The sequence below is a fragment of the Cariama cristata genome, unplaced genomic scaffold, assembly GCF_000690535.1.
Source record: "Cariama cristata isolate BGI_N322 unplaced genomic scaffold, ASM69053v1 scaffold179, whole genome shotgun sequence".
In the NCBI taxonomy this organism is placed as follows: domain Eukaryota; kingdom Metazoa; phylum Chordata; class Aves; order Cariamiformes; family Cariamidae; genus Cariama; species Cariama cristata.
The window spans coordinates 39,833-60,201 of NW_009635002.1; the positions used below are offsets into that span (position 1 = coordinate 39,833).

Below are 20,369 nucleotides of genomic sequence, written 5' to 3' on the forward strand. Positions count from 1 at the left end.
TCCGCAATGGTGGTGCCTCCTTCCTAGCTGCAGCTGGCTGTCTCTTGGGGCCAGCTGCTGCCTGGACCCCTCTTCCCTCCTGTATATAGCAGGAGCAGGGAACACATTTGGGGCTGGGGCTGCTGCTGGGAAAGGCTTGGGGGTAGCTGAGAGGAGGTGAACATGGGAAGGGATGTCCTGGTTTGGCTAAAATAGGGCTATTTTCTCCTTTCAGGAGTTTTCCTTTCCATCGAATCCCTTCTAAGTAACTGCACAGAGGTGCACAGTAGAGCACAGCTGCTTGTGCTGTGGGGTGCAAAAAAGGCTGCTGTTGCTGGTGAATTGACCCAAAGGGAGCAGGAGGAATATGGAGGCTTGGATGGAGAGGCTGGAAGGTGTTACAGGAATTTAGTATCTATGCAGTTGCAACAGTAGGCATAGTGAAAGCAGGTCTGTCTAGTCTCACCTGGTCTTTAGTGACCTATCTGGAGGTATGCCAGTGTGCACTAAGGTGGGCAGAAACTAAGAACATGAAAAAAATGTCAGGAAAAGAAAAGCCATTTACTCACTACGCTCATGTAATGGAGCATTCGGCCGTCCACCTTTCCTTCATCAAACTGGGTCTTGTACTGGGGGAGGCCAATGTCATCCAGCCACCCTAAGGCAGAGACAGACACTCATGTTAGTGTGGTAGCTAAGTTACCTAGCACCAGTCAGCGTTCTTCTCATTCTTTGAGCTCCAAATTAGCCATGATTAGGAACCCCTATCTAAAGTTGCTGCTTCAGCATGTAATAAAAACTTACTGGTAACCCAGTGGTAATCCAGTTTTCCATGATTGTTTTCCTCTTCAGATCCGAGTGCCTGCAGAGCAAGTTGAAGCTTCTTCCGATGCAATGGGTGCTTTATCCCAAGCTCCTGTGAAAGGAAGGAAAGCAGGAAACCTAGAGACAATATTATATTTTATTTCTCCCTCTGCTGAATTACAAATGATTTCAGAGAGTCACACTGTCTACAGCACTTGCTGGTGACTTGACACATGTATTTTCTATTTGCTGAATATCAGCATCATTTTAGCACATGTTCAGCACTAGGGAAAGGTCTGCTCACTGTGGCGGATTAATTTCACAATATGGTGGATTCCAAACTGTATGAAAAGGTTGGCCACAATATTCTCATACCAGGTTAAAAAAATCCCACAATATAAACCATGTTAGCATTCAGAAAAATACTTGATGGGATTGATTACTTCCCCCCCACTTAGGCAGGTAAGGTTAAAAGAATTATTTAGTTAAGAGCATATGAAGGTCTCAAGCATTACTGAAATTTATTATTACTTCCAAATGCATAACACCTTCCCCAGTTTAGTTGCAAGTGCAGCCATTCCAGGTTCTCTTCAATTCCATATATGCTTTCATCAGTGCTTGCTAGTTAATGTTACCTCTGATAAGACTATTACAAGCCACTATGTTCATATCACACTTTTATTACAGTTGTAGTGTAACTACAGCTTTGAATTAGCTCAGTGCCTAACTGAGAAAACAGGCTTACTATTTGGCGAGGAGAGTGACTTTTTTAAAAGCCGAAAATTCAATCATTAGCAAATACTGTGGATTCAAAGTATAAATTGAACCTACTTTTTCCTGTTTCCAGTTTTAGAAAAAAGACAAAAATTCTGTAACAATTTAACACTAGGAGACTGATCACCCTGTGTGTAACAAGTCCTCATTCCTCTTTGTGTAAAATGGGCAGAAAACATAATCAGACCAGCAGCTTTTTACACCCTTCTCACACAGGCATAAAATAACTGTACCACATATGAGGGCTAATGAATCAGGGCTACAAACCTGTATGGCAACAAGGCACTCTCACGTGCATATTTTTAGAAGGTGGCATAGCTGATTGACATGTCCATGCTTAATGAAGTTAAATCACATTTGTAATTATTAGTAATTATTAGTTTCATTACAGAGCATTAACTTTCTATGAAATGTCACCTAAAAAGAAACGGATTTGGCATCACTGCAGATGATGGTATTTTAAAAACTCACTTTGTTTACATTTTTTTTTCCTGGGTGCACCTTACAGACATGATTTACATGCACAGAAATAGCATTTTTTTGTACATTTAACTGAAAGCAGTGTTTCCAGTATTTCTCACCTTTTCCAGATCCTGCTGAGAAGCCTGCAGAAGTGTTTGCCCAGACAGTATCCAGTGTTTGCCATTACTTATGTAAGAGCCTAGCCCTTGGTCCTGGAGCCAGTTGCAAACCTGCTCCTTCGTCCACTTTGCGAATGGCATGTCCAGCTCACTACGGAAGATTTTACCAAAAAAAGACTGGTAAGTCCTGTACCTCAGATCTCCTAACAATAACAATAAAATCAAAACCTAAGCCTAATTCATGAGTATTTTGTGGGAGTTGGGACAATCTCCAGGGGAGAATGTGCATTGTGGTTGGCTGTTAGGTGAGCATCGCAAGGAAGAGGGTGTCTCTACTTCTGAACCGTTAGCACCATGAAGTGCTGATCGCTGCTCATCTCCTGCCATTATCACAATAAACACGGTCTATTAATACTACTGAAAACAACCACCTCTGCTGCCTAGCGTGGCTAAAACCCTGAAGTCAGACCATAATGTTTCGCTTTAATCCCCAGAAGTGCAGCAGGAAATGTATCGGAGGAATATCCGTCATTTCCACGCGAGGGCTCACGTCCTGCTTCACACGGCCTCACTGCTGCGCCCCTGCAAAGCTGTGAGCGAGGAAGGCTCCGCTCAGCAGCAGGACCCCACCAACCAACCAACCTCAACCCTGCAAAGACCATCTCTCAAAGGAGGAAACAGCCTGGATTGGCCTCTTTCCATTTGCCAGGAGAGGAGACATTTCGTTTTGACACCGTGCTTCTGCTTTGGACCCCGTGCTCAACCGGAGCTGCCAGGAAGGCAAGCACCAGCACGTTCTGCACCACTCATCTTACCTGTGGGACTGCCCCAGGTCTCGAGACCAGCCCAGTCGTGGCCCCGCAGTTGCTCTTGTCCCTCCTCTTTTGAACTCCGTTTCAGACATGTCATCTGGGTTGAAGGTGGTAGACTGACTTCTTTTAAGTCTAGTTTAAAGGAAGAAAGCATATTCACATTCGGCTAAGGAAAAGGCACGCTGCTACTACTGCAAGCAGTCTCCCTACAGGGTTTGTAGCTCCTCTTGTACCTGCCACTTACCTACTGTTAGCTCTCCCAAATGCCACACTGGCTCCTGCTCTTGAGACAGTAAACCATGGAGCCACATGTTGGAGGGGGAAAAAGGGAAGATGTGTTCCCAGCAAACCCCGGTGCAAGCCCCAGCTCTGGAAAACGGTTGTTTCTCATCTTTTACTTACTTTCCAAATAACTTCTTGATCCCCCTGGCCTTTTTCTTGGAATCCGGAGAAGGTGGTGTCATCTGTAGACTATCTGTTTCTTTCGGGCGAGGGGGCAAGCCAGCCAGATCCAAGTTATCTGCAGATCCCTTCTCCGTTTCAGCTATTAGAAAACAAAAGCCCCATCAAGACCCACTTGCACAGGACTGTACAGACACATTCCTTGAACTTGGGAATGACTCTTGCTAAAATTATCGAGAGCCACCATGTCAAGAAAATGGGGCAAAGAGGGATGGGAAAATCCAGGAGAAATTACACACGTTCCTCCTTCATGGGCCTGACTGGGAACACTCCAAGGCCAGGAGTGCAGTGGCACTTAGCTGGCCACTCTGCACCGCTTAAGTGCCTTGCATCCAAGGTGGGCAAAAAACATGTCGTGAATCAATCAGATAATTAAATCCCATGTTTACTCTTCCTCGGGGAGTGCTCCTAACAATCCTTTCACAGACAGAGCCAAGGCACGTGGATGCCCAGAAACAATTCAGCACCATGGCAGGGAACCAAACCAGGAGGTCTCAAAACACAGAAAAATAAATCATTTCCCTGCAGGCATCTTTCCGAATAACCTGCAGTATTGCCTAAGTTCCCCATTCAGGAAATTCAAGCAACAAACAACTCCTGCCCCAGTAGCAGGAGGGCCCTTTTCTCCTCATTTCAGCAAATTGTGGAATATTTTGTTCCTCTGTAGAGAAACACCATGGAGTTCAGGCTCTGTCTGAACTACATCTTCCGAGTGATGTACAAAGCATCTCTGATTAGAGACCCTACACATTACCACTCATTCTAAAAGCATTAAATCTTTGGTCTGTAGCTGTTGTTTTCTATGACAACAAACCTGAGGGTTCCTGTCCCCAAAAGGGAAGTTGTCACAAAAGCTAAACTAACAAAGAAAACTATTTTAAGATCATTTAAAAAGAAAACTAAAAGAATTGCATTATCTACTAGGCTACGTAAGCAAAGATGTGCCAGCAAGTGCCAGATAGCTGAATAAAATTACCATGTGGAGTTTATACCACTTACTTTCCAGGGAACAGTGACTGTATGAGCCTGTTCACATGAAGCAGCTGTGGCAAGGCAGCCTGCAGCAAGCTCACAGTCAGGCCTGTAACCACTTTTGCCATATTCTAACATGGCTGTGTAATTAGATGACTATCATTTGGTTTTGCAATGGACTCTCAGACTTCCAGGAGAAAAACAAACAAGTTACGTGAATCAAAGTAGAGCATATATTGCTGGGACATGTGGTCTCAAGCCCCAGAGTTAATGCTGAGGCGGCCACAAGGTGCCATGAACAGTAACAAACTGCAGGCTTTGCCAGCTATCTTTCTGCTGGGCAAAGTTTAGATGATTCAGTCAGAATACATTTGAACATGTCCCATTTTCCACCAATGCTTTAGAGCTTAAACCTTGATGTGAAGCAACAAGGTCACATAAAAATTATTTCCAGGCACTTTGGTTTGACTGCTATTGAGTATGGGGATGCTGTGAGTGAGAGACAGTACTAATGCTGAACCAGGCTTTTGCATTTGTGGTTTTTGCTTTACTTGTACAAGAAAAAGTGCTAGCTTAAAAAACCCACATTTTAATAGCACTCTAGAGAGAGAATACCAGGTCAAGGCTGGGTGCATTAGTAGGAGAGATTTGCGGGTATTGCAACGTTTGCTCCTTGTACCTTGCTCCCTTTCATGCATGGACACAACCCCGTAGAACAGCCAACATTTAAGGGGCCACATGGGAAACAGAGAGCCCAGAACACTTGGTCTCTTTGTCAGCGAAGGGCACACCGGGTGGCTGTACAACCACCCCGACTGACACAGCTCTGCTTGCTAAGGCAGGACCCTGCAGGTCTTACCTGCCCCTGCCAGAACCACCCAGGGAAAGCTCACATCACAAGACTGATTTTTACTATGTGAATGGCTCCATCCCATCTGCCCCAATTATTTCTCATTTGTTTAGTATCTAGTGAATATAACTACATCTTAGAAGAGCAATTACATATCCTTTCCCCCAGAACTCCCCAAAGTGAATGCCTGGGAAATACACCTCACTCCCTGCTTCGCTACCCTTTAAGTTCTTTCAGGGGCTCCAGGACAGATGACAGCACAAAGGTGCCTCCGGTATTTAAACATCACCAATCCTCACCTGCTACCTCAGTCTGTGGGTAACTTTGTGCTCAAAGTTACGGCAAAGGTCTCTGCAAATTAACCCGCAATCTCTCTCATTAGTAGCAGTTACTGAGAAACGGCGCAGCTGACTTTTAGCAGAGGGCAGATGTTACATGAAAACTCCTTTTAGTGATGGGCAAGAGTTTCGATGCAGAGCTGTGGTGTCTAGCTCTTGTTTGGAAAGAATGTGGCCATAACCAGCTGTTAGCAGCAGTCACAACACAGCGCTGGTATAGGCAGACATGCAGGATTACTATACCTAAAGTAGGTGCACTTGCACTTCGACTGCGATCTTCAGATATCCAAACAACGCACATAACCACACGCAGCACAATGGGAGAGAACACGCAGAGGGACAAGGTAAAACACAGTTCAAAACATACGTCAGCAAAATACAAGACAAAAAGAGGGAGGTACATGAGACACATGCGCCACACGCAATGCTGAATTCACACAGAGATTAGGATTACCAATTCACTGTTAATCCTCCTCTCACAAAAAAAGAAATGCAGTAGAGCTCTGTGGTGGAGAGGGTAAAACAGCACCGCAGCCACTTCGGTGCAGGGAGGTCACTTGCTCCATGACACATTGGGCAGGTGACTCACACGGGCTCCCATGAGGTGGCAAGTATCTGGATATCAGCTTTACAGATGGAAGCACTGAAATCTGGGTAACATAAATAACTTAGTCAAATTCACAGGACCCTGATCTAGATGGCCCATCTGCCAATCTTTTACAACAGCCACAAATACTCCACTTTGTTAGACAAATTAACTTCAGGATACAACAAGTGATTACACAAAAGCACACATGAAATAAACCAAAGCAAAGAGTCTAACCTCAGAACAGACTGTACATCTATTCCAAGTAAGATAGCAAGTTCCCATGCTATATGCTACAGGCAAATATAGGCAACGTACAATACATGTGTAGGTATGTTATTTCTTTTAAACAAGCATCTAAAATTGTCTTTGAGTACATAAGAACAGGAGACTCTTCTGCTCAACAAAGCACAGGTTATTCCCCTTCAGGATTCTGAAAGACAGAGCTAAACATCAAACCAGCAGCAATCCACTACAAGGTCCCAGGGGAGATATCACAGCAGAGGCTGAAACAGATCAAATACTTCATCACATCAGTGAGATTTTTTTCTGGTTTATTTTTGTTGCAGTTTGATATTTTCCCAACATTCTACTGAGCAAAGTGCCACCAAGTCACAGTGGCATTTCCTGCCTAAGGCTGGTCTTCCTGCTTCTTTAGACAATTACAGCTGTTGTTAAGATGCTTCAGAATACACAGAATCTGCATGCAGGTGCATGATACCTACCTAAATTGGGGGCACTCGCGGTCCTCTTGTTATTTTTTATCTTGAAAAAGCCTCGTCCAAATGAAGATCTGGCTTTACGGGTACCAAAACTATCGTCGTCGCCTGTGCCACCATGAGAAGGAGACTTTGGAGGGAGGGTTGCGAAATTATTACCTTCCACAGAAGGTTTAACCTGCTCAATTTAGGGCAAGAAATATTAGGTATCAGTGAATTGCAAAAGGCCCTTTGAGAGAGACTGCAAAGTGACTGCTGACAGATAATCTGGAAAGTCCCTCTCATTTGTTACTACAAGAAAACAGAATGTAAATCCATAAAGAAAAACACAAACAAGAATTTAAGTATGTTCAGGACCCAGGATTACAATCACTAACTTCTAAGAGTAACATGTCTTCTTTAAGATGTTTCTCAATTTCTGGAAGACCGGCTTATAGGTATGGAAAAGGTAAAAATAGAGTCCTGGAAGGTTTTGAACTTTTCCAGCTTTCCAGGGTTTCTGTCTCACTCACTGGAAGCCGTAGGGGCAGCGGGAAGTAAACTGAGAGACAAGACCCCCACAGTATATTGGTTCTCTGCCAAGTATCAGACTGCTCTTTTTGTCTATCACTGCCCTGCGATTTCAGAATTAATGGATTAATTAACTATGTGTACTGTCAAAGCTAAGAGGAAATTAAGTATCAAGCAAGGAGAATAAATGCCAGCACAGACATCAGGCACACTAGTTAACGAATTTAAAGCAGCAGATTTAACCTTGCTGGTTGTTTCACTGTCTCTTTAAAGAAGAAGGAAGTAAACCCATTCACATTCCAAATACGATCCTTTGACTTTTCCTGAATCAATACAGCATTCCCCCTACAAGTGGTATCTGAGGTAGGTCATCTCTGCTCAGGTCTTCCTATAGGTAATAATTGTTGCATGCAAACTATGGCCATACGGTACCACAGGGTAACTGGTCTTTTTAGGAACACAATTGCTACTCAGAGAAAACAATCTGGGAAGCCAAATGTTTTTAAAGAGACACTAATCAAAAGTAATTACAGAGTCAGTAAAATACTTATTGGTTAGTTTTGCTAATTTATCTAGTGGTAGAATATGTGGGGAAAACATTAGCTTAAGATGGCAACCTTATGCTTAACCAGACTGGAAGATAATCTATGCGTGAGAAGACAAGGACATGCGAGACACTACAAGCCAATGCTGAAGTGATGGTGACATCCATCATATACTCCTCGCTATCTTGTCTGCAGGTCCGCTATTCCCCCTCTGGAACTGCATGCCACAATTTCACACAACTGAGCCTTTCGACACCTGCGCACTGTCTGTGTTTCTCCATATACATGCATGAGCACACACAAACACGTTACCTCTGTTGGCTTCTGTGCAGAGTCTCTGTCCTATTTGGGAAAGATTAAGACAGACATTTAAAAAGTCATGGTTTATAGCCAGTATTCAATTGATTATAGTTACCCCGAGTTAAATTCTGACTGAAATATCTTTCCCTGCCTATTTGTTTCCCCTCAAAATAAATCTCTTCAGAGCTGTATTTCACACAGATTAATTCTTGCTTTCTTTGAGGTCAGTGAGCTGACATGAAAATATGGTTGCTTCGGTTTACTTTGTAACGGATTAGCTGTGTACATAATTAGCGACATGCAGTCTGTTAAGGCACTGATGGGCACAGCTGGTTGAGGGGACCCAAAGCACGAATCAGGGTAGAAGCCAAGTAGATAAAACGTTCACAGCCTCCACTCCTTGGCTGTCAAAACGAATGAAGAAAAACCCCTAAGCCATGAACTCTAGCTCTCATCATCAAGTTCTGGTTACATTTTCAGTCCTGTCAACATCCCTCCTGAGCTGTAAGGCACAGCTCAACGGTTTGGGTATCAGGGAACTCAGGAGCTTTTAGGAGTTTAGGCTGTGAAAAAAAGAGCACAGGAATTGCCCTGATTTGATGACATTGTTAGAGGCTCGCTGCTTTTGGTCACTTCAAAAGAGACCTAAACTGAAGCTATCACCAGCCATACACAAGCTCAGTATTTTGTTCCCGATCACCTAAAACATGTAGTCACCCCATACTGTATTTTATAATGCATTAATTACATGGCCTTCCAAAATTATTCACCTTAACCATAGGTAGGAAGTAGTAGTGAGACTTACTTTCTTCCTGTCTTAAATCAGAAAAGTGTATCAACTGAAAAAAAAACCCTAACCTCATTATTTGAGCCAAGACACAGCAAGAAAGTCTCAGGTAAACACCTCATGTGGAAAAAAAAAAAAAAAAAAAGGTCTGTGTTGTCACTTTCAAAGACAGATTTTCTCCTTTAATAAAATCTGGAAGATGTCACATGTATGTGACCATTGCTAACACATGACATGAGGAGCCCTACTCTGACTCAGAATTTCTGAGAAGGCAGCAACAGAGCATCCATGAGGTCACTACCACAACAGAGATGTCACCCCTATTTCTAAGGGGATGGGAGGAAGTAAGAGATCAAACCAACCGCTTCAGACGTCTCTTTTCTCAAACTGCTCAGACTGCTAGACTTCTGCAGCGAATAACTTCTGAAACAACAACATAAAAACCAAGCCAAGTTACTGGAATTAAATTTGCTAAGTTAAACATACTCTCAGGAATGAGCTTTAAAGAAAGCATTACAATACATGACGACAAATACTAAAAACAAAGACATTTTGAATTAAGGCAATCAATGCACTAATTGGAGCCCACACAATTTGATGAGATACTGTAAGAACGTCCACATTGTAATTACCGCTGCTAATGCTTCAGTGACATGATACCTACCTTCAGATATTTTTGCCTTCTTATTTAACGTTATATTTTCAGAAGCATAAGCAGAAGCTACACAGGCAAAGGAAGCGATATAAACAAAAGCTATGAAAACCAGTATTTTTAGCAACAGGCTTCTGACTAATTTAATCCTTAAAGAAGCCATGCATATTAAGTCAAGCATGTGCGTTTTAGTATTTTATCTTCAGTTCCATTTTCCATTTCGGACCAGATATGCCCCAACTTCTGGTGGGATTTACAGTCTAGAACACTTAAGTCTAGTTGAAAAGACAGTTACCATTAAAGTTTTTCCTGCAACAAAGTACAAATTAAGAGTAACTTCAATGCATTTTACAAAGTTACGTATCTTTATACCAACATAAGGGGAGTAGAATTTAGCTTTGGGAATATTCTCGTGGCACCAAGTCACTTGAAATAAAAACAGCTGCTGAGCCTCACACTGTGCACCAGACAGACCCTATTGACTTAGGGTCCTTACTAACAAATTGTTGACTCAGCTTTCAGTTCATGAATAGTTCCACCGATATCCCTAGGGAATACGGCTATGTGGCAGAAATTAAAATTATTTTTTCATTGTAGTCAGCTGATCACTTTTCCCCCACTATCAAAAGAAAAAAGTAAATCATATGCACACGTACTACAGAAAACTGTAAATTTCAAAGTGTATTGACAGTCTACAACACAGTTAGAGATGCTTCACAAGGTAAAAGAAATTAACTGTACACGTGCACAGATAAAGTATTGAAAAATAATGATCATGAAAACATAGGACATTAGCAGAAAACCACCACCACTAAATATCATCTTGGCTAGAATTAGCTGACATATTTACACATGTATGTAAAATATGACGGGTGTGTTGGGGTGGGTTTCAAGTCAACAATCACATATAAATATGTTTCCTAAACGCTTTTGATTATTATACTTACACTGGACTATCACACAGCTGAGTTTCTGGGGAGGAACCTGTTGATCTTCCTTCACTGTAAAACCAAAAAAGATATGAAAAAAGGAAGGCATTTGGGGATCTCATCCAAATACCTTGCTGATACAGAAATCCTATCGTCTCAGCCTGCTTTAATCCTGTTTTCACTTCAGCTGCTACGGTACTAACACGTGGCAAATTTTCCCTCTACAGTTGCAAGTCTTGTAAAAGATAAAAGGACAAAGGTGAGCTCAAGAGCCCCAGGAAAGACAACTCGTGCTGTAAGTTGACGATAATACTGCAGTCTTCAGCTGAAATAAACGCAGAGGTTACAGCACGTGCAGGGTTTGCAGCAGCACCAAGAAGTGGAGGTCACCGGCTCCCTGTGAGTCACCCACAGCGCAGGGGATTTTGCTGCAGGTTGGTGCTTTGTTTTTTCCCCAAACTGGACACAGATGAAAGCCCTGCTGGTGATGGCTAGAGCTGCATGAGGCACAGCACAGCAGAAACCAAGCAAAGCTGGTCTCCTGGATAGGATGCTTTCCTTGACTGAACTGGAAAAATCACACATCAACTTGTGCTTGCACATCGAGATTGATGACAGTTTTAAGCTAACAAGATTTCCTTTCCTCTGGATTCTTAGTATTTGATCCTCATTTAGACAAAGTCAGCGATTTGGACCCAGAAGAAAAAACCCTACCACAGCCTTTGTCTAGCTGGAAGTCTGGTGTGCTTTTCAGTACTCTCTGCAGTGCCAGTCCAGATCTGCAGGGGCTAGTTTTCCTCACCTAGGCAAGGAGGGTGCAGGCTTAGAAATGCTAGAGGAAGCCAACGGCCACTTCTCACCCAGGAGGCTGGCACGGGGTTCAAGCATGGGGACCCCTGGGTGCGACAGTGCGACAGCTCAGCCACAGCCCCAGGATGCAGCCACGCATCCCCACCCTGGCTTCCCTGGGACCCTGTGCCTACACATTTCATCCAGCTTTCAAAATCTCAGGCAGGGCTCTCATAGGAGCAAGTGACGAAACATCTTTGCATTCTATCATGCTAAAGGACAGCAGCAAGAATATCTCCTTCTCTGATCTTTTGAAACGCCACTTGGATTTCCTTCTGGGGCTCCATTAACAGCTCAAGGTTAGAGCTGGACAGTCCTTTTGTTCCACTTTTAGCAGTGCCTTACACCAATCTTTAGCAACTGTGGAAAATATCCAAATGCAAATCATCAGTAATTTGTGCTAGCACAGTCAATACTATCTCAGCCAGACCTAGATGATGTAAACCTAGATAAAAATAATGATTCTGTGTCCTTCATTACATTAGATCAGTTTTTCTCTCCTTCTGTTCATTTTTTGCGAAGCAGATGGTATAGAGTATGAGTGCTGCTACAAGCAACAGCAACCAAACTAATACTTGCTTTCTGAAAGAGATTTAATTGATGCACGTCACGAACATAAGCTTAGTTTGCTATATAGCTAGTCAAATGAATGCTAGCCTTGTTTAACTGACTTAATGACTTGACAATACAGTAACTGACAGATTATTACTCTCACTAAACATCACAGAATATTGGATTTACAATTGAAAAATACATGGAAACAATAATACCTTATTTCACTTGCAGGATCTGGCCTAGGCTGTGTTTTCACTTTCTCTGCAACAGTTTCTGAGCTCTTGGATGTTGATGAAAAAGAAGGGATTGAAATCTGTAAAATACTGGTGTGGATCTGTAAGGAATTCTAAAAAGAATGAAGAATACATCTTGCACTGTTTTAAGCTGAAATTACGCAGTCATAAATGAAAAAAGAGTAACAGATAAACTATGAAAAGAGGGATCTGAAATAAGATTTTTAAAAGCAATTTTTTCTTTCTTTCTACCGTAATACAATGATTTACTACTTGAAAGATGGCATTGAAGATAAAACATGAATCACTACACAGATAAGCTACAGCATAGACAAAAATCCCACAAGTCTCCCAAAGCTGCCTGCTAAATCTATCTCTACCACAGACCACATAAAGGGTAGTTCTCTTCAGGTTTACTGCTGTCCTCTGCCACTCAAGAGAATACCAAAAAGCTGCTAAATGTTTAATTTAATTTAGTTTTCTTCATAGTGTGTTCATGCTGTTTAGTTAAGTAAGTCAAGTCCCTGCTCTGACTCAGAGCTTTAAGAGATCTATAGTTTTATTACTGGAAAACATGATTGTAAAAATCAGAGATTGGACCACAACCTACTTATCATTTAACTGAATGGAAGTAATGATGACTGCATCCTTTTAAATACAACAGGATATATCAAGTAAGTCCCAACATGTTTACTTCAAGTTCCTGACAAACTAAATGCAGCTCCTAAAACAGTCATGTTTGATATGACAAGTAATTTCCATGCTTGATAGGAAAAGTAGTTTAGACCCATTCTCATGACAAATACAGCTATTTGCTGTCTCCTGATCCCATTTGACGATTAAGAAAAATAAATTTAACTGAACTGAAATGAAACTACTCAGCAGATTTCACAAGAAAACTACATTCTCCAAAAGGATATGGGACATTACTAAAAACTGTGCAACTCAGGGGAAAAAAAAATCTTTTCAGAAACTTGAGTTTTGGCATCTGCAATATGAATCCAGCACAAGCAATGTTTTCAAGGAGTGATGGCATTAGATTAGGAAGAAAACAAGATACCTCTTCATGAATATTCACGTTAAACTCATCGTGGATTGGAGATGCTGTTACTGGGGTTGGGGATGAGCTTTTCTCTGGGTCAGTCAGACTTGGTGTGTCCAATAAAACTGTGGAAACAGATCCTGAATTCAAGAAGTCTTCACCATCACTTTCCTTGCCTGAAGGGAGAGAAGATGGAAACTAGTTGGCTTTACTTCTGGATACATGATGTCCCTCACTCTCACACAAGCTGCAGCCGGCATCCTCATTTATGGGCCAAAAAGGAAAGAGGCTAGGATTTATTTTTTTTTTTTAGGATGGACTACAATAGAAGGGGAGTCACTGCCAAACATCACTTCCCAATTCTCTGCAATATAGCAGGGTTGGAGCAGAGGGAGGACATGCATCTGACTGGAAAAAGCCCAGCAAATGCCCTCAGGGCATTTAGTGGGATCAGTTTTAACAAGCTGAATAAACTGGAGTAGTTATTTCCTTTCCCATGTTCTGGAATTTCATATTAAATACTTTTCCCTTATTTACTAGGCAAAGACCAGGGGGTCATGTCTGCCTGAAACTTAAGATGTCTCTATGGCACCTTCAAGTTACCCATAGGAAAAATGCAGCCCACTGCACAAGAGTCTAACACCAGTTTTTAAGTGACTACATTATGTTTGCAGACTACCACAAACTGAGTGTGTTTCATTTAGTTAAGGCTGTAGCGCGCCCCAGCATCTGATATCCTCTGCTCCCAGCGAGCGACTTGCTGCTCCTGAACTGCCTCAGTACTACCAAAAGGCTTGGATTTCCACACTTGTCATTGATACCAGAATAACTTTTTCTTGTCAGTGTCAGTAAAGGCAACCAATACTTTCTAAAAAGAAATCGGAAACCTAGCACTGATTGCCAAAGATCTGATGCAAATACAAGCCAAAGTCTGTTCACAGCAAATACTTCTTTTGCCCATTTTTCACTGCCTGAAATCTCTGTCCATGCTCCACAAATTGACCATATAGCACAGTTCCCAGAGTTAACATCCCAGTTTTAACATCCTCCTGTCTTTGAAGGCGTAGCACTGCATGAAAGACCAATACCTATTCAAAAAATGCTACTCCCCTTCTCCAACACTCAGCAAGGTGTTTTACCCTCATCACCACCTTTCCTCTTCCCTCACGGATAATGCTCTTTGCCAGCCTTGCAGATCGAAGACATGCAGCTGTGTCCTTAGTGCCCCTCAGCGGTTTTGAGGAAAGAAAAGCCCTTACATACCAAGATCCAAAGCCCACAGACAGTTCTCAGCCCAGCATGCTCTGGTGTATGCCAGTCTCCATCTGGGCCTATGTCCATGATGCTGGACTAAAGAGAAGCTGCATCCTGAACCCACTGCTGCACCCATCTCAGGTCTGCAGTCATCATGGGGGAGCAGGACAGACAGCTGGAGACCGTGGTCGAGGGCTTTCACGCAGTCCTGCAAATCAGCTGGCACCCTCAGGAGTGGAAGACAGGATTCTCCTTGCTGCAATCACCGCCTTCCCACTGAGATGGCTTCTCTAAAGCGAGGCAGAAGCCAAGAGGGGCACCAGGAACCTCTCTTTTCCCTGGGTCTGAGCCCCAGTCTCAGCAGCATGTCCAGATGGGGCTCCGCCCTCTGCTTTTCCTGCCCTGGCCCAAGACAGCAGATCCAAAAGCCCAAATGTGAATACACCACCACAAAAATAGCTATTTTGCCTCCTTGCTAAATTCTGGCTATTGACAATCTTCACTCTTCGAAAGGATCCCTGAGGGCTCCTACATCCCTCTCCTAAGAAGGCCATCCACCTCCAGCATTTGCATGGCCAACAAAAGCCACAAGCCCTTGTCTGTCCCAAAGAAACTCAGGTCAATTCAAGGTCTGTGGAAGGCTGGGTTGGCCTTCTCTGGCCTTTAGAGGACTCAGTGACAAATGAGGTTTCCATAAGGCGGTAATACAACACTGCAGTGCAGACTTTTAAGTTGCGCATATATTATACGTGCATACATTATCAGAACGCTAATGTCTAAAATTCATTGGGGACAGGTCTTCCAGAGGACAATGACCTACAAAATGCAACTTGAGTGCTGAAAGAACAGGTTGATGCAGGGAAAAAACCCACCAGGCCAATATTATTGCTGTAAAGGGAGATGCTCATTTTCTAACATCTACGTGTTTTCACTTGAAAACCCATAACCATTTCAGTGTAATGTTCTACAGGTGTTTCTTTTGACTTTCTTTTAAGGGAGGAAGGAGAGAGACAGGGTATTCAATACAATTACATCAAACTGGTAACCACCTCAACATTTATCACCTTTGGGGATCAGAAGCTCCTGGATCCAGAAACCTCCACCAGTCTTGGAACATATGAAATGGACCGTTACATGTCACTGTCTATGTTATAGCTACCATTCCAGCCACACAGTTAAGTTCATTATCTGGTGGCACAGAAGGCTTTTTTTGGGGGTGTGTGTGAAAAAAGACTGGTAAGAAAAGTCAGCCTGGCCCCTCACTGTGGTAAGGAAGGAGAACTATTCCACAGCTGCTGCATGTGGTGGTTTGTGAAGGCTTCACTACATGCCAAAGACGTGGCGTGTCATCGCAACACAGTCCTGGCAGCACACCCACTTTGTGACAGACATTTTTGCAGCTCTCGGGCATCGCTATTACAGCAGGCGCAGCCGCTGGCGTGGTGCTGGTTTGGCTTGTAGGAATGTGCACGCTCAGGCACTGCTCCGCTCAGCTACCAATCCCTCCCCAGGAATACATGCAAGAGAGGGAAACGGCAATTTTTAGCAGTTAATGTAGCAGCCAGCCCTGAAAGGCATTTCAGGAGGCTATGGAAAGAGCCTGAGAGCTTATCATATTCAAACTGATTTTGCAAAGAGGAAATAAGCAATGTGACAATAATAGTTACCACTACCAGATGGTAAATGGGACAGTACCCAAACGTGCAGCTGCCTGGACAAAAAAGGCAATTTACCAGTTCACACCAGTTGAAGAACTGGCTTTTACTCTACCTAAGAGATCCCCCCAAAGATAATAAATCTAAGAATTGATATAACACTACCACAATTCACTTAGATTTTAAATGAGAGTTTAATTTTTTTTGATTGTACAATACCTTTTTTACCTTGAGCCAATATCACCATGTCTTGAACTTTCTTATATCTGTTCAGAGATTGCCGAAGCTCTTCTATCTTTCGATCCTAAAAAAAAGGAAAGTTGTGACTGTGCTTCTTCCTTCAGTAAATCAAAAATAAGAAATACAAATACTAGATATTCTTCAGTTTAATTGGTTGTGAGACTGTAAGAAATGGGAACGGTGGATGGGACAGGACCCAGAACTCTGAGAGGCTTTGAAATATCAAAACTTGTATTTAGCAAAAACTGCCATCTTGTTAATCACCAGAATTGTCCCAGCCTTGAAAGCAGACTTCAGCTCCCTTGTTAAGTCAAAGGTAGAGTATAATAAATTTGCGATGTACAAAGAGAGCTGCAATCAAAGCATTTAGGGCTTTGGTGATCAAAAGTAAACATCCTGCAAAACACATATGCATATGAATGTGCAAAACCATACATGAAAACAATTCATACTTTACAGAAAGCCCTTTTGGAAATGCAGGCTGTGGTATCTCATGAGACTTGTATGGAGCTCTTTACATTTTCAGAACATGGTATAAATTGCAGTCACACTGAATTGAATGACACAACAATGTAAGGATGTTGTATACATGCAACGGAGCTCATAAATGCTCAGTTATAGTCCCTTCAATGCACTGCAGTGCTTCTGACTACAGTGAATCATTGACTCTTACAAATTCGATTTTTTAATTGAATTGTTAAAAGTTCATATGTGAAGATTTTCTCAGAGATTTAACTCAATCTGATGAACGATTACTGAAAAAATAATGACTTCGCTACCTTCTCTTCATTTGCTGCCATTAGGGATTCTACCGCCTTCTTCATTTTCTGTACCTCTATATCTAAAAACACAATACAGTTCTCTATGTCAATTTAAATAAGACAATGTAAGGAAATAAAAAAAACCACACCACTTAGAAGCAACTCAGTAGTATCTGAAAGTAAATTTACAAATTAAAAGACAAAATATAAGCCCCTTAAATTCTATTTTAGATGGAAATATACAGAAGGAACCCATTTTTTCTTCAAAACCTTTTTTTGGACTTTTTTATCAAGGAAATGATGAAATTCATGAAATTTCCTCACCCACTCCTCTGGCCATAGGAAAATGGAAAAGTCAAGAGTAAAACTACTGCTTGACTTTCACTATCTCTATCTTTCAAATAATCAAAAATCGCAAAACAAAAAGTCCAAAATATAAAATACTACATTTGAAGTGCAATAAAACACATCCTCATTACAACAGTCAATAAACACCCCAAATGGCATCTCAAAAAACCACTATACAAAGCAATAGGATTAATGGATACGATGAAGAAAGCATTGTGCAGTGATGCTTAGTCTTAATTCAGTATGGATGTAGAAATGAGGACAGTACAATGGAATGATACAAGTATTTGCTGTGATGGGCAGTCATGCTAGAATATACATTGTAGTTCAGACTCAGAAAAGGTCCCTAATACAGATGACAGTGTTCTGTGCTTCATCTATAATCCTTATTTACAAAGAAGTATAAATACATGGAAACGTGTGCGTTCTAACACGGTTGGATTCTGGAAGTGTTCTGGACTAGAAATTACAAAAAAAATGGAAATAATCTCCATTTTCGCTAAAAATCTACCTTGCATAAATGAAGTAAACTTTAAATTTTGTCACAAACATACACAGGTGGCCAAATTCACAGGCAAGAAAGCATTTTACCTTGTTTCAACTTCCTAAAATTTATCAGAAAACAAATAGAGTTGGAAGAACATTTTCCTCCTTAATGAAATGCAAGAAGAAAACATGCTGCCCAGCTGGCCTTCTAGATGAAAGACATTTAGACACACTGGGCTAAAACAGCAACTGATCCAGTTCCAATGACTTTCACTCAGTTATGCTAACTGAAAATCCGGTTTACTGGATTGTGACTGCATTTCATTGAGAGGCAACTGTTTTGTGAATCTCCATGAGACCAAATCTTTGACTATCAGTTTTTCTTCAGAAAACTTTGTATTTCAAGTATGATATATCCACCCTTATTCTCAAATTTTACTCTAAGGGTAACTAAGGGTTATAGATGATGCAACCTAACAATGTTTGTTAAAGTGGTTTTGCAAACACATGCAGAAAGCTATTCTGGAAAGCAATTCTGAAATGCAAATGCTTGTGGAAAGACACCATAAACCTTACTTTTATCTTTGAGCTTCTTTTTACAATTTTCATCTGTGCAGGAAAATCCATTGGATTTGAAATTAGCATGAAGGTTATGACATTAAATAACTTCTAAGACAATACTGATACTTTAGGGGTCAACTATTCCTCATGTACTATTGCAGAAGCAAGCAGTTCACGGTTTCAACCTGCAGTCCCCCGGTGCTAACATTCCTAATGACACAAAATAGTCTCAGGGCTCTCACACTGCCTGTCTCCAGGATGTATTTTTCAACTGCATGTTTTCACTTGGAAGGCCTCAGAAAAAAATTCTGCCAATAGATTACTCTTAAGCTACTGGCAAAAGCCAGCTAAGTGATAATATATACATATTTGTTCAGAAAGCACCATTCACTAAGGAGGCAGATAACCTGTGTTATCTGCAAACAGCATTACTTAATATTGGTCCAAGGCAGAGAAACCATAGTTCACCATCGCAGATGATCTGCCGAGCTATACTGAAAACTAAACTAAAGCTAAGAACCAGAGGGTAATGGGAGTTCAGTGTACATAGCAGCCCCCAGGAAGAAAAGCCCCATATAAGTAGTCATAAATGCAATAAAATCAGACCTTGTTCACATTTCAGTGTTCTTAAAAAAAAAAAAAAGGAATCATGGCTCAATGCGGTGACTTTTAGTGATCTTATGCAGTGGTTTTGAAAACAAGTAATTTTATTTACTAAAATGTGACAATCCTCACACAGCATTTTCCCCCTCAGGTCAGGGGAGGAGACTAATTAATTAATCTCCTGTGGCTTTATTTTTCTAAAAAACATACTTTAAAAGCACAATCTTAAAATCAGCAATAACTATCAGTGAGATATATTCAGAATTGAAATTGCAGCAGGTCATAAAAGTCTGTGGAAAATTTTTGTGAGGCTTTAAAGAAAAATGTCTATTTTCGAGTAAGTTCCCAAATCTAAGTTTCCCTCAAATAAACTGATTTTGTTTCTTCTTCGCAAGCAAATAAAAGAATTATCTCACATGGAAAATTTCTGTGCTAATTCAACCTTAATTAGGATTTAGGCTTAACTACTGCACAAATCCAGAACCAGTCCTCAATTTCACCTACTTAAGGCTTGGTCCATGCCAAAGATTTGCTGGTACACATCATACTTTGGTCTGTAGTACGGCTTTTCCCCTTCCTTACCAGGAAGGGGTGTACAAGCCCCAGCACAGATACCCACACACAAAGTTCCCTTCTCAATACAATCTTTTTATGGAACTTGTTGAAATTAGTTTAAGGATTTCTTCGCCAATGTAAACTGCATCTTCTCAGGCACCATGCAAGCCACGTAAAGAACTAACTAGGGATTACTTAGGCTAGTTCAAAGTTGATCAAGAACTTGCTATGACAGCAGGTCCAGCAGTTGCATCGTGAACACCCACTAAATATATTAAAAGAAGTAAACATGAAGACAGAAAGTGTATGAAAACTGAGGCTTTTCTCTGTTATTTCCTGTACAACCATTCATGGAAACATGGTCTCAGATGAGGTGACTGAGGAGGACATGATGACAGAGCCTCCCTTCTTCTTACCTCTGTCCAGTATTTCAATTCCTTCTCCTTTCAGCTTGCAAACCAATTTTTCTTGCAGCCTTTTTACTTCAGCTTCCTTCTGCTCTAGTTTGTCTTTCAAGGCTGCTAGTTCATCCTGTAACAGACAAAGAATCGCTCAGTGACAGCTTCCACACGCATTTGAGACGTTTCTAAAATCCCCTCCTATGAAGCACAGTGGACAGGTCCTCAA

At 41.6% G+C, this 20,369-nt stretch overlaps 1 protein-coding gene across 5 annotated transcripts in view; it reads right to left on the reverse strand.

The window, feature by feature from the left end:
* Positions 1–20,369, reverse strand: part of PPFIBP1 (PTPRF interacting protein, binding protein 1 (liprin beta 1)) — a 54,355-nt gene that overhangs the window by 9,866 nt on the left and 24,120 nt on the right. For 2 of the 5 annotated variants that reach the window (XM_009707326.1, XM_009707323.1), the window contains 14 exons: positions 20,159–20,273; positions 17,208–17,269; positions 16,417–16,492; positions 13,298–13,455; positions 12,220–12,338; positions 10,619–10,672; positions 9,382–9,442; positions 8,245–8,274; positions 6,884–7,055; positions 3,353–3,494; positions 2,954–3,082; positions 2,139–2,289; positions 784–895; positions 549–637 (listed from right to left, as the gene is read on the reverse strand). In XM_009707326.1, the coding sequence (XP_009705628.1) occupies positions 549–637; positions 784–895; positions 2,139–2,289; positions 2,954–3,082; positions 3,353–3,494; positions 6,884–7,055; positions 8,245–8,274; positions 9,382–9,442; positions 10,619–10,672; positions 12,220–12,338; positions 13,298–13,455; positions 16,417–16,492; positions 17,208–17,269; positions 20,159–20,273 (1,470 nt within the window). Of the gene's footprint in view, positions 1–548; positions 638–783; positions 896–2,138; positions 2,290–2,953; positions 3,083–3,352; positions 3,495–5,815; positions 5,849–6,883; positions 7,056–8,244; positions 8,275–9,381; positions 9,443–10,618; positions 10,673–12,219; positions 12,351–13,297; positions 13,456–16,407; positions 16,493–17,207; positions 17,270–18,599; positions 18,633–20,158; positions 20,274–20,369 lie in introns of all 5 variants that reach the window. The other 3 variants (XM_009707324.1, XM_009707325.1, XM_009707327.1) reach the window with 3 other exon arrangements.